Raw genomic sequence first — 23,808 nt, forward strand, 5'->3', positions numbered from 1 at the left:
CTGTGACTACAGACTGCAGGGGCCTCTGCAGTAGCAAAAGACTTTCATGCTTTATCTACTCTAACAACTAAAAGCAATGCATCACATAGCTCTCTGGATTTATCAGCTTTTCAGATTTAAAACAATTTCTGTGGTATTTGGTACTGTAGTTTCTAGCTAGCATTATTTAAAGTTTAAAAAATGACACTAAACTAAAAGAACAAAATGTATGTACTTATTTCAACTTGTTTCTTTTACAAAAGTCCCATGATTTCTTCCACAGTGCTTGTGATTTTAGACTCCTGGATTTGGCAGTACATATAACCTGACAAATTCTATGACTGACAGCGAGGCTGTAACATGGTGGTTCCCATATGATTTAATCACAGTCACGCTAATGAGATAATATAGTACCAAACTGCATTTTACGTCTGTTCCTTCCTTGCAAACAAACAATACAGCAGCGTTACGCTGGAATCATCCCAAACTGTGCAATATGGCTATCTCGAGATGAGAGGTGGCTTTGAGCAATCACTGTCAAATACTACAAGGCTGGGGTTTTATGAAAGGCTGCTGGAAGCCAGCTCTGGCCAGGGCTATACCCTTCCTAAGGGGCCTCAGGCATAAAATCAACTTGGGGGCCCCTTTTCCACGGAATATAAAGCCTGCATATGCTTTCCTCCCATTATCACACTGGTGCTGCCTCACAGAAACAACAGAAGTAGACACAGTTGTTGGTTTCTTTCTAGATCTTAAGGTATGTACAACCCTTTGTCACTGTGCTCGAGCACAAATAGCAGGCCAGGTCCTCAGCATGCTGACAGCATACTGGTCTTCCACCCTGAGATTCTGCCTGCTGGCAGCCATTTTGTCCACACGTGCAGCTCTAAGGGCCTACAAAATGGTGCCTTGTCTGGGGCACAGGAAGTGGTGCCCTGGGTACACAGGTCACAGGCTGCGAATTTCCCTCCTCTTTTCTGTCTGTTTTCGGTGCTGAGCTTGCAGATCAGACTGGTCTGCAGATTAGCAGCCTGTACAGACAGCCTGTCTCTAATAATTTCCTTCTCTTTGAACTACTGAACTCTTCACTGCTTTGTCACTGCTGCCTCCTGTCTACCCTCATCCTCTTCAGTTCAGACACTGAATCTCAATTTACACTTAAAATATCATTATCATTGACATGATTCTATTAATATACAGTAACAATACACAGATAACTGCAAATTGTGTTTCCAGGTTATGCTTTAAATATTTGTTCTGTTTTAATCACTACATTTCTTATTCTGTTCCAAGCAGGTGAGCACTACCATCATGAGTGCTGCATTGATTCTTTCACCACCCCAAATCCATATCTACCATCTTCTCTGAGACATGGTATGGACTAGTGATGACAAACAAGCATGTTCCTGGCACCTGCAGCTTCATTGAGAAAGAAACAAATAATTGGCAAAATACTGATGAGACTGTGCCACCCACCTCAGCAACTTCAGCAAGGAATATGCAGACTGACAACAAGATGGCAGCCGAAGAAGAAGCCCACACTTTGTGTGAGATAGGCTGGAGGGGACTGAAACTTCATTTACAGAATTAAGGGCCTTCTGGCTTCCCATTCCCTGCTTTATGAAATGCAATTAAGTTTGGATCATAAGAACTACAAAAACTCTGTCTTTCAAAAGAGTTGTTTCCAGGGTGAACAACCAAACTGGCCCTTAAAGGGAAGGATGAGCACGTCTGCAGCCTGCAGGCTGTTCAGACTTGAGGCCAAAGCAACCTGTTTTCGTAGACTGGCATTCTGACCTGCACAAATCCTCATCTTGTCTACTAGTACAAGAAGCTATAAGATGGGATTAAAAACCACTCTGCTTTTCCTAAAAATGTTTGCCTCATCATTGTTCTGCTCTTCAATTCTAGACATCCAGCGTTGGAAGGCTGGCAGTCTTCAGCTGGGTATTACTCTTTGTCTTGTGCTTTGGCAAACTTAATCTGTGCCATATTTGAGGCATACATATGTGTATTCAAAGAAGTGCAGAATACAGTCAGTATCAACTGAGATTTTGGGTTCTGAGTTTTTCTTAGTGGATTCATGTATACCTTGACACGCCTCTGAAGTGGTCAGACAGTTGGATTCAGTCTTTGTAGGTCTTCCAACTGAACTATTCATGCCTCTGTGTGCTACAGGGGCAGCAGCACCTACTCCAGTTACAGCCTTCTGCTCTCCATGGTCAACACACAACCAAGCCACACTATGCCAGACAGCCTAACAAGCATCTCCCCTGCCAGGATTACAGGCATCCATGCCATTAGGTTTTCCTCGAGAGAGGTGCTGGCTACTCATCTTCCCAGGCATTGTGTGCAGCCCACAAATCACTTTGTCAGTGAAGCTCTTCTCAACAGAGCTGGTCAGTCACCCAGGCAGAAGCTGGTTGCTTTTTTCAGGTTGGCAAGGACTGGGAGGAGTATGTTGGTGTCCAAAGGACCAACTGTTTGCCAGCAGTGTCCAGAAAAGCTCACGCCCGCTTATTCCAGACTCTGAATTTGATGATAAAATTCCTGGCCTGATGTATGTGAGGTATCTGGTGGCCCTCCATGTATAAACTGCAAATCTAAATGGCAACTAACCTTGAGGATGCAATACAAAAACTTGCTCACATGTCATGTACAATTAAAATTTTAAATGGACAAGGTATAAATCCGACCTCACTTGAAAGGGAAAGTAGCAAAATGCATTTTTCCCAAGTTCACCGTGTTTGTCTTCCCAGCCTTTAGCTACTAGTCTGATTTTTTTCCCAAGTGTTGCATGTTTGCACTTGTACTTGGAGAGCTGGCCAAGGTCCAATACCCATTAAATCCATTGAGGGCCTTCATTTACTTCCAAGTCCAGATCTCTCAACAACTGTTTAAATGTGACTAATTCAAACTCCACCACAATAAAATTGTTTGAGCTATATAACTGTATGTATGGGAAACAGCTAATTATCTGCAATAAAGAATGTTTTAAATTTTGCAAGTGTTTTTTTTTTTTTTTTTTTTTTTTTTCCCATAGGAATGAAACATACTGGAGTCCCTATAACCCATTCTTCAGAATTATTTCATGAAGACAAAATCAATTATTCAATGCATTATTTGGCAAGTACTTGTTCTATTGCAGACAATATACAGCAGCCTAGTTACTAAAGCTTATGTTAAGACATAATAAATCTAGTCTCTGAACAGAGATTTATAACCTTCTTCCTTTGCAAATGTTCATAGAATAATCTTTATATTTCTTCACTGTTGCCCATGTTGGTATTGAAACTTACTCATGGTTGCTCAGGAAAAGGAAATATGAGCAGCACATTAAAACAGTTCTGGAAGATGTATTAGGAATCTGGACCATAATTTGAGGGAAAGGTTTTTAATTAGTTACCAAATAGGAAAATCATTGATTTTATAAAATGACTTAAACGAGTAACACTCACCTCTTTTTTTTTTTTTAAATCCAGTTTAAATCATTCAAATATCAGCCAAACAACAATTAGACACTAATTATTTGTATCTTTGACACAAGAAGTCATACAGGGCTATAATGTCTAAAGATTTACATTTTCATCTAAAGATGTACATTGTTTTAAGTACATTGACAACGATTTTAGTATTTTCATCTACAAAATATGCTTACTTTTAATACATCTGCAGGTGAGACACAGTGGTCAGCAATCCTATTATAAAAATAGTTATTCCTCCACTGATGAATCTGGAGGGCAGAGATAGCAAAGGAAACGTAGCCCGTATCCCAAAGAACCTAACTGGCAAAGATGTATCAGAGCTCAAGAATTCCTGTTTTCTAAATTCTTCAGGTCTATACTATACTTAACTGCTACCAATGAGCTTTTTTTTGTTTTGTTTTACAGTCTGCTATACATTCAACTCCCACGTACACCTGAGTAATGAAATACAGGCTCAGTTTCTAGAGCAACTAAAAAGAAAAGGAATTAATCATCAGAAAAGATAGGCTCGGTATAATCTGACTAATGTGGATTTGCAAACAATGTATAGATCCATAGTTTTACCTCACCTTCTTAATTTATTTATATGGAACAAAATCTGGTATAACTTGAATTTGTCCTCTTGAGAGGTGTCATTTTCCATCTATAATGTATGAAGTAGTACAAGCAGGTTGCTGTATCAAGAGCTAGAAAAAACATCCAGGCTCAGAAACTAGTGCTGCAGACAGCATATATCTTTAGTATCTTCATGCTTTTAAGATGATTAAATACCTTCTGCACCACTACAAAATGGCTAGACTTGTATTTGTTATTTCACCTAGTCAATACTTAAACAAAAGATAACATTTCATCTTGAAGCCAGCTCTTGATCAGCTTGAGAAACGTGATGTTATAGCATCAAAATTCTTTAGAATTCAGCTTAGTGATGTAGGGACAGGGCACAGGGGCTTTGCTCTCCCCAGGAAAATCTTTTATGTTGCAGTAAGAGGACTGTACAAAATCCAAACAGCAGAATAAACACACTGAGTAAATGAAGTACTGTGTTGGTGTGAAACAGGCCTGAGTCACCTTTGTGCTTTCCAGTGAGTTCATGAAGAATCCCATGTGGGCATATATGAGTCGAATTTGTGCCACAATGTTGAGGGAACAGCTCTGATAATGATTTCAGCATAAACAGAAACATATGGAGTTCAAACAAAGCATTCACACAAGCCAGACTGAACAAAAAGTCCATCGTTTACTGGGGACTTAATCTGCCAAGAGATATTGCATGGAAAGCATAAGGATGGATGTAGCGAACTGAAGCTTTAATAATGGGTATTAATGAACATCATCATTGATGGTAATTCTTTTTATCTACTAGGAACAGGGCTGTGTTTACACACAGACCAAGCAACTACTTGTGGTTCCTCACTGTATAAAGCTCCATCATGGATGGTTGCTCTGTGTTGCAAATGCTCCTTTTGTTTTTGCCTTTCTTCTCCATCATGTTTGAGCTCAGCAGTCAACTGGGCCTGATATTTTAGGGATCCAGTTATCTTTCATTTGCCATCCACCTTGGGGATGGAGCATGCGATACAGGCTTGAGAAGATTGGGCTCTGGATGGACTGTGGGTGCAGGGACCCCAAAAGAAAGAACTTGGTAGTTTGTTTTCCTCCTTTGTACAGGTATCTCCTGTCCCACACAAGATCTAATTTTACCATGTGCTTCAGGCCCCCTTGGAATAACAAGAATGGTTAAGTGGTTTTCTAACAGCCTTCTTATGTTTCTCATTCCTCCCCTCTGAAGTTAAGGGAAGAAAGTTCATAACTTCAGCTTCTTCTCTGGACATTTACATTACACAACATAAGCACCTAAGTTTGTCTGCACTGGGTTAGACCAAAGGTCTTTCCAGGGGAGCAAAAATAAAAATAAATATTTTATACATGTTATACATATATATACTTGCTGCTGATATTATTTTTCCACCTCTAGATAACTTTTGCCACCAATAACACCATTTAAGTGACTGCTGCCTTTTTTTCTTGGCTAATTAAAGCACCTGCAAATTAGTTTCCCCTAAATTTTCAAATTGGCAAGTACAAATTAGCAAAGGATGTTTCTAGATCTTCTGTATTTTCTTTGGAACAGACACAGCACAAAGCCTGCCTGACATTTCCTATGTTTTGAATAACTCCAGCTGAGGAGCACCGGGGTCATTTGCAACCACCTCTTCCACCTGCGTTACGCTGCACAGATCTCAAAAGCAGGTTCTGGAAAGCTTGCAAAGTGCACATGCCATGCTCGATGAGAGTGGGGTGAATAAGCCCTTTTGTTGCACCAATGTGCTCCCCATTCCACTGATTTGCCAGGAACTCAGCCAGGCTGCAGAAGGCAGGTATCCCTTTTCCCCTCCACATTTGATCCCCTTTTCTCTCTCCCACTGAGTTCTTGCCTGGGGAAGGACTAAGCAGAACATTGTTGTAGGGGAGGGGTCTCCCTTCTTCTCTGCCAGGAGAAGCAAAGGCAAACGTTCTGTCTTGTGCTACTTCCAAAGTAAAAAAATAAAATAAAAAAATCCTTTTTTTAGTTTATGTTTCTCTCTCTGCCTCAGGAAAGACACAACAGCCACAGAGATTTTCTTCTTTTAAATTACCTTTGAACTACTCTGGAATTCCTGTTAGCCTCCGTCAGCACAGCAAGTGTTTTCTCTCAGCAGGGTGAGAACTGTCTTCTAGTAGCAAACAAACAGACTCACCGGCACCCTGCACAAGTCTCACAGCTGCAGGAAGAGGTCTCCTCTCTGAGCACCAGCCTGGAGCTGACATGGCTGGTCTTCAGGAAAATACCTACGCAGTTCATGACTATTGCTTAGAAAGTGGGGAATGTTTATTGGATGCTCAGATTCCCCAGGAGTTACCTACAGACCAGTTCTGATAGAAGTATTTGATTTCTAAATATGAGATTTCCATCTGGAGGGAGGATTTCGTGGGGCTTTCAGAGTATTTCAGAGAAACATATGGGCAAGGAACACCAGTCCATATACTTGCCAGATTCAGCTAATCATACTGTTTACCCTGGATGTCACCTAAAAAGGATCTTCATTACAAGCAGGCTGAATTGTGTTCCTGTTTTTCAGAACAAAATCCAGAGACATGTCTTCACAGAGTTATCCTGAGACTCAGCTCAAAATGACTACCTTAGAAATACATGGAGTTACACCCAAAGAACATTGTAGCTAAGGTGTGAGAAGTTGTGGAGATGCATTATGAGGATTTATCCAACATCTTGCCTACCCAGAGATAGCATCGTGTTAACATGATTATATTTCTCCTCTTCTAGGGGGAATTTAACTGTATGTCTTTACAGCCTACCATTTTCACTCCACCTTGTGTACAAATGCTCTGTGCCCAAGGCTACCTGCAGCAGCACCGCACCAGACACAGCTTGGTTTCAAAAGGTCATGAAAATTGCCTTGGCTTCACAGTAAAATGGTACTTTACATAACACAAAGTGTTATGAAGCAAAGAAGACTTTCTGATTTAAGGCCTACTGCAATTAAATCCTTTGGTAAAATACACAGTTTCTTCCAGCAAATGGTGAGTCCATGGGGTTCTGAATTTAAGTTAACTTCATGAGCAATAATAAATTAAATCTATCTAGCTCAAATTTTTCTTCATGCTACCATATTAATTACAAGGAGCTTTATCATAACCATCACGTACAGAGTATGGAGTCCTTAGAAAGCTCACAAAAATCATTGCAGTACTTTTAATTTCAAATAAGAGTGAGTTCAATTTTATACTTCATTAAATAGGATTACATTCATAAATTGAGCCCAAATACAAGATTTATTGATTTTTTAATTCAAAATAGCATTTTTGCCTGATTTTTCCACCTTATTAAAGAGCTGATATTTTTTGCTGAGTGCTATCATGTTCCAAATAAGTAACAAAGTACACCAGATAGTGCAATACATCTTGCCTTTTTATTTGTTAGACAAAGAGGAGTACATATAGTCAGTGCCAAAACTTGCAATGTCACTCTGATCCCGTTGGGAGCCAGAGAACATCCACTCATCACTCGTTCCACCTTTTTATCATAATAAGCTGCATATATCAAAAGTTAGCTGTGAGCAAACTTTTTTTCTAAATGAAAACACAGCCAAAGAAAAGTGTTTGCTAATAGGACTTTGCAAGATTCTTTAAGTGACCAGCAGAATAAGCATGTTCAGTAACAACACAAAACCATAGACATGCTGCAGTTCCCAGAAGGTGTGCTGTGCTGGAATTCTGCCTCCTACAAAAAGTCAACTCGTGATCAGTGCATTGCTTAAGTTCAAATCTAGGTGGGAGTAAAGCAACCTAAGGTTGGTGTTTCGCAAAGCAGTTGTGTTATGCCTATCAATTTATCTGTAAAATAAGACACAGCCTATACTGATAACCTCTGTTGGTTCCCATCAGTCAGTTACCAGTGCTGCAGTGGAGTGTAATGCTATGAGAAGCAATGTGTTGCTGTGTCGTGATTACACAATCTAGGTCCTGATGACCTATAAAGGGTTTTTCTAGAATACTACAAGGGACAAAGTAAATTTCCTACTTGAAATGCAGGTGCAAGGAAGCTTTTCCCTGATGAAAAACACAAGCCTTTCAAACAACTTTGGCAGAGTGTACGGTAATACACTCCTTTGTGTTGCTGAGGGTGACTGCACACAAAATAATAAGTTGGCAGTGGCTCGCAGTTCCCTATGCCTGCAGTGGTGGGATAAAATGGAAGAGAAGAGGTTTGGAAACATTCAGAGGTTACTCGCTACTGTCATAACTTACTGAGCTGCCTGACAGCAAAATATCAGCCACGTTTGGGAAGATGGACATTTTAATAAAGGTTGGTAAAATAACTTTGAATTCCGCTGTTGTTGATACTGCTTCCATACTCTTGCTTGTATAAAATTTCTAGTCTGTACATAGATGCTCTAGCTGATCTACTGATCTCTACTAATTACACTTTGGGGAGGGTATTTGAAGTCCTATGAAAAATCTTCTATTATCTACAAAAACTTTCCACTGGGGGCATCTTCTGTTCTCCCCACCCTATCCCCCCAAAAAAGGAAAAATGAAAAACAAGGAGAAAGGGACTGCTATTCTTTTTCAAAGAATAACAAGGTGCAATCTTGTCTACTACTACTACTGCTACACCTATTTTTTTCTGTCCTCTCTCGTCTCCCACTGATTGCAGCAGGCATATTAATAGTATCAGCACTGTAACCCATCGCTACGGAGTGAAATTCATCCCTGTGTAAAGTTCATGCAAGAGCTATGGACCATTTTGCTGGAGCCTAAATATTTTAAAAATACCGTTTGCAGGAGGCTCCTGGGTGTGCAGGCGTTTGGCAGGCTGTCTGCCAAAACTCTCTGCAGAGGCCAGCGAGAGTGGTTCAGCCCAGTATGTGATTTGCTTAATGAAAGACACTTCTCCAGAAGATTTTGGCAGACACGATCGGTTCAACTGCCAGGCGGTATTCATGTGATTATAAATGTTAGCGATCACATTAGATACTTAATAAATCCCTCCAAAAAGATCACAGCTACTGGGTGGCTTTGAAGAAATTAACGTTGGGATGCAGATTACCGTGCTTGCTGTGCACTGGACTATTGATACAATTGGGAACAAATTCCTTCCCTGGGCTGCCAAGCTGTCAGTGACAGCTATTAATTTCTACATAAAACCATGACTGCCTGTTTGCAAATTTTTAGCTAAGCATCGTTGTGAAGTAGCTTCCTTTTCATGTTGGGGACACATTCTAACAGAAATATATGAAGGAATGTGACTCCACTGAGTTTCAGAGATCTGTGGTGATTTACATGGACGGAGGGGTTGGCCTGACAGTCTTAAGGGCAATTTTTGGCTTGAAATAGCAAAAAAGTGAGATGGTGTCCTTGCATAAAGCCCATGAGTGAGACGCTGGCACTGTTTTCTTCTTTTGACATTTCAGCAGATGCAATATCACATACAGTACTGATAAAACACATCAAAGCAAAAATGATCTAACTGAGCTGTACCTGTTTGGATAAAAATTGTTTTTCTTGTGGTGTGGCACAACTTGCACTCTGTATCTTCCTGTAATTTATTGAACAGCATTTTAAAAATTAATAAATGTCCATTGGCCGAATCCCAGTGCCCATTTCAGAGTATTGCAGGAAAGCAGTCACACAGGCCTCTCTTCTCTGCTCTCAGGAGGAGGGATTCTGTCTGAAAAAAAAATATAAATAAAAAATAAAATAAAATGAATATATCACTTTAAAAGAGTATATAATTGATTCGACCTAATCCCTCTGCACAGCTGTAGTCAAGGTGCTGTGCTGAGTGAAAAATCATAGTTATTAATGCTGGTTTCCATCCAGAAAAAAAGTGATACAAAATAAGTATATTCAGAACTAAGAGGCATGGAGAGTGTTTTTGTAATCTGAATGTTTTCATTTTCATAGTTAACTTCCAGGGACTAGGCTGTCAAAATTATTAGTGTGTCCTTTATAAATGCTGAGCAAAAATTCCACTTTCAGCTGCACTGCTCTTAATTCCTTCTCAGTGACTGATGGCTTCCTGTTGACGATGTCTTCAGTACTGTATAATTTAATTGCGCCAGATAGCATGTGCTAAGGAGCCAGTTGTGCTCTCAGTTACACTGCTGCTTCTCCAGAGTAACTCTGGGTTCAGTCCAGCTGTCAGTCTAACCTTGTTGTCTGCAGCTCACAATCTTTCAGAGCAGACCTAGACCTTAATTTGTGGCTCCTATTTCATCCTGAGTTAGTTTACTGACAGTTGTAAGTATAAGTACAGCGTAAATATAGTATAAGTACAGTGTAAGTATTAAAGACTTATTACCAACTCCATCTGGAGCCATGCCTCCAGAACCCCATCAAAAGCTTAAAAACCATTCCCTATATACATTATTTAAAATTACTTGCTCTTGGTTTTGGAGTGTCTTAGTGGAAAAACATTTCCAAGCTTTTTTTTCCTTTTTTTTTTTTTTAAATCTGTATCCAGGAAAAAAAATTTCAGATCCTCAAAGATGAGACTTAGATCTTTTATGGGTCCTGGTCTCACTTATAGGGGAACAATGGTTGAGTTTCCCAAGTGGCACCATCATTTCAGAAGCTGAGTCTCTTGCAAGACTCAAAATAAAATTGATGGTGCATGCAACTCACTTTAGCAAGTGCAATCGTGACTGAAGAGAAATTTCCTCCTGAGTACGATTTGTGGTTTTCAACCTGTGGTCTGTGGTCCCTTAAGTATTTTGTAGACTAACTTTGAAGAGTTTCTTGAGAAAAAAATAAAATAAAATCCAGGCTTAAATTCACCATGAATGGGTTTTCCATCTGCACTGGAAAAGAAAAAAGAAAAAAAAAAGAAAAAAAGGAAAAAAAATACAAAAGCCTGAAACCTGCTTGTTAACAAAAGATGAAAGAGCTCTGTGAAACATGAGGTCTTCAGTCTGCCAGCGTTCCCCTTGCATGACACCTCCTGACAAATTAAAAATGGCAAAGGCCCAGCTAATGGAGCTGACACCCGGTTCCCATAGGAGTCGCTGGGCACTTCTAAAGAGGCAGGCAGAGGCTGTTTGAGAGCTGCTTTTCCCTCCCCTCCGCAGCCCTCTATCCTTTCCAACCCAAACTTTTGACATCCACCTTTGCTTTAAAGAGGAACTTGTTCACTTTCCCTGTCTGCTTTCACTTATCGGCTTAGTGCAAAGGCAGGCGTTATTAAACACTGCTCCCTGGGCGTACGGAGCAATCCTGGATGAGTGAATGCTCTCATTGTTGGAGCCCGGTAGAAACAGAATCACCTTAACGTCACGCAGGCTTACTGGCTTTCACCATAACGCCAGCAAGCTGTCACTGTTGCCCCAGACCCTGTCTAGGCATCACTCATGCCAATTTACAGGCAGGAAGAGCAGCTCTGGGACCACTCAACTGTGAACTGAAGGACTATGAGAGAGAAGCATCATTTACCAAAATTAATTGTGGCCCTGTTGGCATTGGCTTAGGGAGTCTCGGATAGAACACTCCTCCGTGAGGTTTGCCTTTGGAACAAGAAATTTAAAGACTCGGGAATTGTTAAATGAAGTTATTTTTATATAAAACTTGAGAAGGTAAAGTTGGTCAGCATCAGCCAAGCAGCAGCAGTTCAGTAAGGATATGGAGGCTGTGCCTTTCAGAGAATGGAAAGCCACAATGTGCCACTTATAGAGCCTTGGCCGCTTCATTTCCCTTTAGAATCTCTGCACCATTTAGTAATTTATATTTAAATATCTCTTCTAGAAAGGTCTTTGGAGTCTCAGTCCAAAGGCAGGAAAAGATGGAAAATAATATACCCTTTCTTTACTAGCAATATTAAACTTACAGTTGTCAAAGGGAGGATGATGCTCTGGATAACTGGTTCTGTTTGTTTTCTTGATGGACTATTCCTGTACCCCTTGTTTGGTTGTACTGACAGCTGTCTGAACCAGAGCTTTGTCATCTCAGGCCTGTCCAGGTCTTTGCAGAATGAGCAGTTTATGAGTTTATGAGCAGCTCTGGGACCATCTTCTCCCTCTACACTTTGCCTAGCCTCTTACCGCACAGCATTGCTCTCTGATGGGTTCTCCTCTCACTACAAACCCCAAATAAAATAGCCAACACAGATGTCAACATAGGTCTGAATATAGAGATATTCAGTCAGTGGGATTAAGGGATTGTGCTGTCTCTGCTGCACTCAGGAAATCTGCTCAGCGCAGCCTCAGCAGTAATTTAGTACCTCCTGGTCAGGCATAGGTACCAAACATGTCAGCTGAACCTAATCCAAGCGGGTGAAACCCCACCATGGACCACAGCAGCCCAGCCCAGCTGCAGGGCTAAAGCCCCTCTATTTGCAGCCTGACACCTAATAGTTATTGAGTATTAGGCTAGTGCATGGGAAACTTTTGCAATGTAACCCACGCTGCACACAGATCTCTGGCCTAATCAGTTTGCTGTTGATAGCTCAAGGAAGCTCCAGTCACTCTGACCTTATCATGCAGGGCCCTACATGATTGCCCAAGGTCACAAGAAACCAAATGCAAAGCAACGTAATTGCCCTTCAGTGGTATCGTTTGAGACATAATTGATTTACATCTCTTTGGCTGACTCTGCTGTGAATGACAATTGGAGCGGAGCGTGACTTTGAAGGAACAAGGAGCACTTCCCTGCCACCAACAGACGGCACTGGTTGAAGGCACTGAGCAGTCACCCAAAGGAACTGGCAGATGTGGCTCCAGTCTGACTTCTCTTACCAGAAGTTGCTTTGCTGTCATGCTGCCAATGTTCATGGAGCTATTAGGGATGGAGAGGTAGTGCAAGACATACGAAGGGGCTTTATTAGAGGTGAGAGACCTCCCGCCCCTTGCTAACTTCAGGCAGCATGGAAACCACTTGTGAGTTTTCATTAAGTCCTATTCCAGTGTTTGTGTATAATTAAGAACCAACATAAGTAGGTATTGCTAAAATCAGGGCACTTAACGCACCCTCGTATTTTGTTCATTGGGAACTCTGCAGCACAAGACAGGCAGGTGCAGCTGCAAAATGCCCTGTGTGCTGTGATAGCTACCTAAACAAATGAACCTCACCCTTTTTCATGGAGAGCATGAATTCCTTTTTCATACATGAGGAAGGAATATATGTGCTTGCCTTTCCTCTGTGCCAGCCCTGCTTGCTCTCCCATTCATCTACTGCTCCTGCCCAGTGGACAAACATCCACAGCTCAGAAGCAACACTGTGAGATAAAGAATAAATCATCTTTCTCATTCTCCTCCCTTTCATGCATCTTTCCTTCTCTATTTGATGCAGGAACTGTCTGGGGTAATTCTTTAGCCTGTTATGCAAGCAGTTAGACTAGATGATCTTTACTGAAGCTCTCCAGCGTGTGGAAAATAATCTGTACTTGGAACAATCCTATTTGCCGAAATGGAAGTGAGTCAGCAGAGATGTCGTGTCTGCTGTATGCAGACAAGCAGACCTGGCCACTCGAAGATAAAGGCTCAGTCAAAGCATTTCTATAGAAACACATACCCGTGTGTCTAGATTATACGCCGTCTTCTTTAAATCCTGCAACGCCCTCTGCATGAACTCAAACGCATGGCAGTCAACACAGGGACGGCCTGGAGAAAGGTATAGAAAAAAGACATCACTGTCACAGCATGAAATCTGGTGTGTGGCAGTACAAAGAGGGAAGGCTCAGAGACCTTGTAATTCCAGGAGAAAACCCATGTTACCAGGACCCACGCCTGCATTTGAGCAAAGTTAGGGCCGCCTGTGGACAGGGCTCTGTCTGTTGGTGTGCAAGTGCTCACTTGATGAGGGAGGACCAGCAAAAGCACAAGAGCATTTTGCTACGTGGGCTTTTCTGAATGTAGCCCAAGCTTGGTTCTGCAGGGTGTTGTGTGCCTTCAGCCCCCAGGCTCTCTCCTTGAAATGGAAATCCTCTCCTCCTCCTTGTACACGGGTTAATCCTCCACTGACACGCTGAAAATAGCAGCTTGCAGTGGTTCAAAAATCAGACAAGCAGCTCTGTTTTTACAGGAGCTCTTACAGAACAGCTTGGCAAGGGTCGCTGCCAGCTCTGTATTTGCTTCCTTTCACCTGCTGCTGTATTTTTTCTCTGCCAGGAATGCAAAGCGTCCCACTGGCTCTGCAGCTGATGCCAGTGTGTGTGTGCACAGAGGGGCAGGGCAGGGAGAAGGCAGAGCAGAGGAGGAGGAAGGGATGTGACAACAACCAGCCTGGCTCGCTGCTGGACCTGGGCATTTCTACGCTGCCAGAATTCACCCTGCACCGATCTCACACCTTTCAGTTCAGCCACAGAGTTAATGAATTTTAATGGGTTAATGGGTTTTCAGAGGAAGAAAATGCAGACACTGGAGGAGATGCAGGGGGAATGGAAAGAGAGGAAAGTTTTTTACACTGATCCCAGAGTCCCCATAGTGGGGGCAGTGCTAAAATCCTTGTCCCCAGGCAGCCACTCGTGCTGCTCTGACAAAGCAAAGTGAGCGCAAAGGTGATGCTGCAGTAGGTACGGAGCTCCCTGCAGCCAGAGCCTGTTATCAGTACTTTGGTAGTCAAATTGTTTTCACCTCAGAGCACGGAGCAGAGCCCTTAGGAAGAACCTACATCCTCACTGTGCCATCAGCAAATCTGCCACCCGCTCGGTACTGCAGCCTGCTCCCTCCCATTGCAGTGGGCTGCTCAGAAAGCTCCACCTTGGGGAAGTGCCGCATACCCCGTCACAAAATGTTCTCAAAATCAGAACTTGCAGGAGAAAAAATAAAACTACAGGTCATAAATGAATGTCTCCCACCCCTGCCAACATGGAGAAAGCATCTTCGAGGAATGCCACGAATTCCATAGTTGAAACTACCTGCAACCACAAAGGCTGTGCGGGATCGTTCACTGGTATTTATAGCGGCCAAGTGTTCCTGTGTGGGCAGGGAGGTACTAGTGGAGCTGCACAACCACGCCAAGTGGTTATTAACACTTCTGCCACCCCTGTGAAAGCAGCTGCCCTGGCATCAGAGCAGCTTCTGCGGGAAAAGGTGGTGCTAAGGAGGACATATACCCTCACAGCTTTGTGTGCCCTGCATCAGTACACACGAAGCTCCTGATACAGCACTGCTCTTCAGAGCCACGTTGCAGATACGTATGGTTTCCTGGGCTGTTCTCCTTGGTGGAGGGTCCTTCTCCAGGTGCAGCTGTGTCTGGGCCCAGGTAGCACCCCTGCTAGCAGCTTTGGCAGCGGGACAGCTCATGTCATTCCTCTAACCAGCTGTATCCTGTGTGGGACCAGGAGCTGGACCCAATATCTCAGGATATTCTATGAATTCTGTGATACCCTGGGATGGCAAAATCCAGCTGTTTAACCTGCCCTTTCATTTTGACTTATTTGACAGGACAGCTGTACCTGGGAGGAGGAGGAGGGCAGCTGTGGAGGTGTGAACTCTTCCCCCTACGCAGCCCTGCAGAGCACACATCTGTGCTGAGCTCTGGAGACCAAACTAGGGCAGGGCTGAACTCAAACAAGCATCTTGCACTAGCACAGAGCAACCTGAATGCAGTTCCCCCAGTAAAATAGGGGCAGCAAATCCCCACTACCTGGAAAGTCTACTGCTACAGTCTGATTTTTACCAGCTGAGCTTTTAAACTATCATAGTAGCCAGGCTTTTCCAGTAGACAATAGCAGGTACTTTGATAATATATAAGAATAAACCTCCAGCAATGTTATTCTAGGCTACCAAGAGATTTGGAGACATCCTGAGTCTGGCTAGTGTTTTTACACCTGATAAGCCCTCCAGGGATTTTTCTCACATTAATTTGCTACAGTGCTTCCTGCATCCATGGAAACTTTTGGCATCTACAGCACACTGTGACAATGAGTTCCACAGCTCAATGGTTCATTGTGTGACAAGTATCAGTCTTGTGCGCTCTGAAGTTAACTAGTGTCATTTCCTGCCTCCGATTTTTGCACTGAAAAAGACAGCTATAATATATATTCACCATCTTTGTCCCACTTTTGACTTTGCTGATCTCCATCACTCCCTGCCTCAGTGTCACTTTTCCAGACTGAAGAGCTGGCCTGGCAAGCTGGCCTATCTAGCCAGACTCAGCCTCTCTTTTTGCTCACAATGTCTTCAATAGGGTAAAGTGAACATTTCCCCAAAGTAACAGTTTTTAAGGGTCTGCTTTCACAAGGGGGTTAAACAAACCTAAATATGCGCTGCTGCCACTTGGAGCAACCCCACCATCCTTTCTGTCCTTGGCTGCATGTTCCCACACCTTCCCCTGCTCACAGCAAGCAGTGACCATGCAGTTGCTTGGTCAGCTGGATTGCTGATTTTGTTTTCTCCACATCAGCTCCTGAATGCACAAGTTCTGGGGCCAGAACAAGGACAAGGGGCCAGGTTCTGGGGAGGAGAAGGGTTACATCAGCTTTAAGCACTCGTGAAACCAAACCTTCACGTCGTAGCAAAGTACAGCAGAGTGCTATTAATTCCTTGCTGACAGCTGGGAACAGGCTATCATTCATAGGGAGACTTAACAGGTTTGTGGATTAACATAATGAGAATTATCAAGAGTCAGCTATAATTCTTTAAATGGATCCTGTCAGCACGAAGACTGTATGTGTCTTTGTGTGTTTGGGGAGAAGTGGGGGAGGAGAGCTTAAAATATGCTTCTTGGCTTCTTCTTGGTGAAAAACTGGAACTGAAAGCACTGTGGAAGTCTAATTTACTTTCCCTCTCATGCACATGGCATTTACTCTTTGTATTTCATGCACCTTGGCTAATGAAACCAGACTGACCAGCTTCTGTTCTTCAAATTCCGCGTTTCAGTTTTCGCAGCGGGTGATCTGGGCTGTAAATGCAATGGGAGGTTGGGGAAACTGCTTAATTATTTTTTAGTGGATTGCTCTCAACTTTAGAGAAAAATACTCTGAAAGCATTAGTAACACCATTTCATACTTGAACAGGCTTTGCAAATGCAAAGTGGTGCCTATGAAGTATAAGGACGTGATTAATCACTCCTAATTAGCATTATTTGCAAAAAGTTGGGCCTGGTTCTCTGACTAGCAGAGAGTAAGTGAAGTGAAGAGTAGGAGAAGGCACGCCAGGACAGAGATCAGTGCCATGCAACAGCACGGAACCTCTCTGCAGCACCAAGAGCTCTGACTCGCTCCCGCACATCTCCTGTGGTTCCTGCAACTCCTACACCTGCAGAGATCATTGCTGGCCTCTCACGGTGCCGCAGTGGGAACACACTTCTCCCACTAAGTGGGAGAGAGAGGCAGCAGAGCTGTTTGTTCCTATAAAAGGCACATTCCCAGTTCCATGTCCCACACCTGGGAAATGAGAAAAGTACCAAGCACCACGCTGGTCTGCCCTGCAGAAGGGCACTTAGCATGGTCCATCATCTTATCTCTCTGTCAGGAACCTGTACTAGAGCCCCCTTTTTCTTCCTGGATCACACACAGCTACCAATTTACCTGTGCTGACAGTATGGACTTAAGCACAGCAGTAGCACTGCCCCCAGATTGGGTCAGGGCCCAAGAGAAGCAGCTCCTTGATGAGAAATAGCCAGTGGAGCTGAGATCAAGCAGGAAAAGATTCAGGAATGTCTGTACTAGATCAAATCAAAGGTCTCTCTAGCCCAGTGTCCTGTTTTCCATGAGCTGCACCTCTTGTAGCACATCAGATGTGTCTAGGAGCATTCCCAGGCTTTGAGAGCAGCTCGCACTGATGGGCAAAGGAAGGCAGCTGGAGCACTGAGCAGCTGTGCAGCATTTTCTCCACAACTGGATGATGAGGACCACTGCAAGTACCTTGTTTCTTTAAAACTCTGTCCTTGCAGCAGCACAAAACAATTTACAATTCATGATGAGTCAGGAGCCTTTCTCCTGGCCTGGGCTCAAACACGAATACCGTTCGTGCATTCATAGCATTGCTACCAGCCTCCAGGATTCAGGACAGAGCAGCATATCTCTGCAGAAACACTCAGATCTGCCTTTCGTTCCTCACTCTCACATGCAAGAGCAAGGCAAGACAAGGAATCCTTCTCAAGGGCTCATCAGAGGACTCCGTAGCCTGGCCAAGGGATATCAAAAAGATCAGATTGGGGTTGGAGACAGTGGCCAAGAGATTTGTTCTACAGATAAAATAGGAGTTTCCACCACACAAGAGGAACAAGGAACCACAATATACTTTTTCTCCAAAAGGTTTTGACTTACCTACACTAACATAGACACACAAAGGGTACATATAATTCATTTTTTAATCACAATAGTCTCTTTGAGAAGACAAAATAGACTACTTGCCACAAAACTTATTAAAGTTAATGAATGTATGCCTGGAAAACATACACACAAAACAGAGATGAGGTCTGTTTTAGAACAGACCAACACTTATCACTAATGAAAAGAGAAGAGAATGGAAAAAGGGAAGAATTCAGCATTCAAGACCTATAGAGGCAGCCATGGGTGTATTTGAAAATGAATAACACAATTACAGGAGAATAAGATGCAGTGACTAAATCAGATCTTGATATAAAAATTTGAGCAGTTAGGTAAAAAGATATTTGTGATACACAGTGTGCCTAAGAACTAGAGATTGGCTTGTATGCAATTACATTCCTTCTTTTTTTCTTCCAGAGGATAGTTTAAGTTTCCACTGAGCAGCTACTTCAAACTCATTGTCACCAAACAGCCCGAGAACATTGACTCCATCCCCTAGCATCTTAGAACTGTTGCCTCATTTTAGAGCTGAGAAAGTTTAACTGGAGATTTGCACAAAATGACGGAAGTTAATACAGAGCTGTGATCCAAATTCAAGAGCTCCCAGCTCCAAAGTGTGCTCAGGTCAGTCTGTCGTATTTTGGGTTGTGGTTTTTTTGGTCTGCAGAATAGCAGCAGGATTTCAGAAATCTACGTATGTTTTACAAATACACTGTTTGGGACAACTTTACCTGTGTCTATCTGCAGTAATTACAAGAAAGTTGAACTTTTAAATACAAAAAAATAAGCAAAATACAATACCCTAGCAGAAATAAGAACAAATTTATTTCTAACAATACCCAGATCTGGAAGGATGTTGTGTGTATAGGGGCAAATGTGGAAAAAAAGCTCTCAAAAAAAGCAAAACTAAAAGACCTAACAACCAAAGAGCTTTAAAAAAGCTCAGATGAAAATTAGAGTATGCAGTTACTGTTTTTTTTTTTTTCCTAACTAACTATATTTTTTGCTTGCTTGCTTGCTGTTTTGATAAGCACTGTCTTCATGTGCTTTGCTAACAGGTCACAAACTCATCATTACTCCCTCCCTAATCAGGCAGCGCAGGGTACCCCCGGAGCTCACTATATCGGTGTGGCCACAGTGGGCTACGAGGAGGAAACAAAGCAGGACACGGGGCAGCAGGAGGGCATGAGTGCGGCCCGGCGGTACCTACTTTCAGCGGGGATGACACTCCCAGAGTCCTGGCTGGCCCCCACAAGCCTCCCGCTTAGTAGGCCGAGCACCGAGATGAGCGGGATCGCCACCCACATCACACCACGGACAGACGGCAACGCCATTGCTCTCGTCAATAATTCAAGCTTTCTTCCCAGCCTGGAACGAGGAGAAAGAGTGAGAATCAGCAGTTTGCTCCCAGCGCGCTCTGCACGGAGAAGTGGGTGAGATGGGATAAGCACGGACCCACATGCACAAGCAAACCCACATGCACACATATGGAAACGACACGCCACGGGCTTGCGGTGAACCCCAAGGAGCAGTTTGCCCAGTACCTGAGCTTTCCCTTCGCCTGTGTGCCAGACCCTTGGAGCAGCTGAAGCGAGCAGGCGAGACTCCAGCACCCTCTCTGAGCATGCGTCCCCCTGCATCCCCCCCCCTTCCCTGATTGGGGTCATTGCCATGGAGATTTGCCATGGCAACACCGAAAAATTGGAGCTGCCAAGTGGAGGAGAAGATTTAAAGGGACCACAAATCAGGGGATGGCCACTGCTGTGCTCCCCTGCCTCCACCCCTCAAAGGCCACCTCCTTCCCTTGGCGAACGCCGGCTGCTGCCACCCCCACAAGAGGGTCTTGGGGCAATGTCAGTGTTAGTTGCTTTTATTCCCAAGGGGACTGTGCTGAAAGATGCAGCTCCTGTTCCTTGCTTTAGCTGTAGCTCACTGAAAGTGAGACTTCATTCTCGGAGGTTTCAGATGAGATGAAAACTCAGAAGTTTGCTTGGAAGGAAAAAAGATCCAGTGCCTGCTGCTGGTGTCCTGTGCCCTGGGGCAGGCTCCATTATGGACGTTGTTTAATTACAGTGAAAATAAAGCCTTCAGGACAACAGCAAGGTTGGCAGAGGAATCAGACAGTACTGTGTGTCCTGCACACCATCACAGAAGGTAGTTGTGGTTACAGCTTGGCCAAAACCTATACACTACAAAATTTTAAGGATGCTCGCTTCACCCACAGCTCTTGATGTAGATTTTTACTGATAGGGTGTGTCCTGACAAAGCTCAAGCATGAACCTGCCTGGACAGTACCTGGATGAAACCAAGCCCTAAGGAAGTGGTGATACCCTTTGGTAAAGAGAGAGGCTCTCAGTAATTATTTGTCAGGACTTATTATTTGACAGGCAGAGGGCCAGCCGAGAGCAGTGGAATGAACTCCTACAAGAATGACACATTAAGATAATTTTTAGCCCCAAATTGAAACTGAAATCCAACTTGCCTTGTGTGGAGGGCCCAAATGAAGGTCTCAGTCAGTGGGGTGTCAGTCAGTGACTCACAAGGTGAGTCAGGGCGCGTATGTCTGCCAAAATGGCCCCACTGATTCTATGAGAAGACAAGACTCCTCAACCAGGCTCTGAAGTTGGATGCCTGAAGTGAGGCTGTGTGAGATGGCCCAGTTTAACACTGTCTTTCTCTTCACAGGCCTCAGATGCCTGCAAAAAGAGCAGCTCTGGAAGAGCCAGGATATAACAGCAACATTGTACAGTTTGACTATATACTCATCTAGGGCTGGTCACACAGTCAAGCCCTGATCTACAGTTTTAAATAACACCAAATGGAAATGCTGGCACAAAATCTAAGCCTTACACTTCCATTTACCCTGGCATATGTGTTTCTTGAGCATAGCCTCATTATGGTCCCATGGGCCATATAACACTTTTCATATATGATCTTAAAGAAGAGGACAGACAACAATTGCCTACAGATGCAAGGACCTTTGTTAAGGTGGAAAGCATTGTTTTAATATTTTTTCAAGGTACCAATATAGTCTTTTCTAAAGTTATAAAGATTTTATAAAATAATTTTTCATGTTTGCTTGATCTTTTAATTCTTTTAAGGTAGGACAAGCAACACAACCTGCAATGAGGTAAGGAAAGGAATATGACATCTTGGGGAGGAAAGGCAACTGCAGAATTAAGCAGAGGTGTTACCCATCTGAACTGCAAAGAGTATAAAAGGGGATGAGAGCAGAGAACTTGGGAAAATTTGGAATAAAGAGAAGCTGAATGTCCTGAAATATGCCATTCCCAGGATGCCAAGACTCCAAGGATACCTACACATAGTTAGGTACCTACATAGTTTGACACACCCACGCACAGCCAATATCCTGTTATTAAGGTCTAGATATCACAGCTTAGTTTTTTATGGTTGTATATGAATCCAATAAAGCCTATTTGTTAGAGGATGGACTGACTTGTCGTTTTCTGACTGCTCAACCACCCACTATCCAGACCTAACACTGTGATAGCACCACAGAAGGAGTACTTGCTGAATTGGACTACTGCCATCCAAACAGTACAACACCACTGAACCTGCTCCCACTTCAAGTAGTGGGGGAATCTGCAGTAGGGCCCCTTCAATCCACCTTCTAATGGAGTGGAAGATGTTATTTCTGTGTTAAAACACACTACTAAGCTTAAAATAATGTCCTTCTTTAATTGCCTGGTGCCAACATAAAACAATCAGACTTGCAGAGTCTGTCCAGTTTTTGCCTCAAATGTGGTGGTCTTTAAAAATCATGAAAAATGTTCCCAACACCTTTTGCTAACACAAGTGTGTGGTCCAAGAGGCAGTTCTCAATTCACAGGGAAAAGAGCCAGTGTGCATGGATAACTTCCAGCAATCTGTGTTGTTCTATGACCTCCAGCAAAGCTGAAGAAGAGAGAAGCATGAAAGTACTTGCATGACTCTCTTTGCTATTGCATTCACTACTGCATACCGCTATGACTAATGGGTATCAGTACTAAATTTACTTTGATGGATGAGAAGACTCCAAGACAAACACAGGAGTCCATTTGCTGTCTGAAGAAGGTCATGGTGAATCCTAGAGGACTATTGGAAGTATTTATACTTCATTTTCTCTTTCTACTGAATCCATACTTGATTATAATTTGCTAACAAAAGATGAGTTTCCTGCAAAATAATCAGAAACATCCAGACATTTATTGGAAAGATGATTAGTGAGGATAAACATCTGGTAGCTCCCTAAAAAATCACTTATTGATGCCAAAATGTTACAGGTATTGAAAGTTACGTCTTTACAGTTGAAGAAGAAAATGTATACAACTAGTTAAAATCACTAACGTTAAAGGCCTGAGTTAAATATATGTGCATAAAACGAAAATTCAGGTAAGTGCTCTAATTTTAGAACTTATTATTATGGTCATGGGAACACATGGCAAAGATAGGAGAGGTTAATTCCAGTCTAGTATGAAGTGCTAAATCATTGCCTGCTAACATGGCCACAAGCCCTTTGTTGAACTAAGAAGAAAGCACAGAGACAGAGGAATCTGGGTCTGGTTACTATTACTTGAATAATAGAGTGGCAAGACAACAGAGGCACAACCCCAGAATGGCCAAGAAACAAAATCAAATGCAAATAGTGAGAAGCATGAAGCAAAAAAGCATTCTCTAAGCACATGGGGAGTAAGGAAGACAAAAGCCAAGTGAGTTTGTTCTCTGTTCCGTGGGAGGGGAAAGTTAATGAAGCTGATGTCTAGAAAGTGATACAGCACTTAGCATCTCTTTTATCTACCAAAACAAAAACAAAACAAACAAACAAACAAACAAAAGAAAACAGTTGTAGTTGTAGTGAGCAGGTGGCTAAGACAACCAATACCAATGAAAATGTTTCATGCAAGAACAGCTTAGCAGAAAATTCCATTAGTTATATACATTTGTAGGTTTTTGCCAGGTCATTTTTCTGGGTTTCAATCTGCCTAGTGCTCTTTTTTTGCTCGGTTCTGTCAGTACACCTATCTTAGGCTATTTAAAGAAGCAACTAAAGCAATTGCTATCATCAATTATTGCTGAGAGCTCAGGGAAGATGTGAGTTCTACCAGCCATGGAAAAGGGTAAATGTGGTGAATATCTTTACAAGGGGAAAGAAAAACTGGAAAATGACACATGAGCCAGTTTACTTTCAGTCCCTGGAAATATTTTATAAGCAATAATCCTAACAATATTTTGTAAGCATTTGTAAAACAAGTAGAATTGCCATTAACAGGGTATTTATCAAGAACCAAGTCAAAACATTTTAGAGTCCTTCTGTTATATGGCAACAGGCATTATGGGTAGGGAAAAGCCAAATTTAACCAACTTCTGGCAGGTTTCTGATGCTGTATCACACAGCATTGTCAGAAGCAAAGCAAGGAAACTTCTCTGGGTCTGGGTAACTGCTGAGAGTTAGCAATGGATCACCGTCAGCATGAAAAGATGTATCACATGGGGTCTGGAGAGGCTCGCTTAGGTCAAGGGTTATTCAGCATTTCATTAGTCACCTGGGTAATGAATAAGCAAAGTGATTATTTAGAA

General features: G+C 42.7%; 1 protein-coding gene across 1 annotated transcript; it reads right to left on the minus strand.

Annotated features, from left to right (window-relative positions):
- Positions 1-7,413: 7,413 nt before the first annotated feature.
- On the minus strand, positions 7,414-19,843 carry C4H4orf48 (chromosome 4 C4orf48 homolog). The gene is made up of 4 exons (XM_035547339.2): positions 19,776-19,843; positions 19,442-19,599; positions 13,527-13,615; positions 7,414-9,693 (listed from the first exon to the last, which is right to left on the minus strand). Exons 2-4 carry the CDS (start codon positions 19,563-19,565, stop codon positions 9,628-9,630), a joined length of 279 nt encoding a protein of 92 aa, XP_035403232.1. The 5' UTR covers positions 19,566-19,599; positions 19,776-19,843; the 3' UTR covers positions 7,414-9,627.
- Between the last annotated feature and the right edge of the window lie 3,965 nt (positions 19,844-23,808).

Source organism: Cygnus atratus, chromosome 4, assembly GCF_013377495.2.
Source record: "Cygnus atratus isolate AKBS03 ecotype Queensland, Australia chromosome 4, CAtr_DNAZoo_HiC_assembly, whole genome shotgun sequence".
Lineage (NCBI taxonomy): Eukaryota > Metazoa > Chordata > Aves > Anseriformes > Anatidae > Cygnus > Cygnus atratus.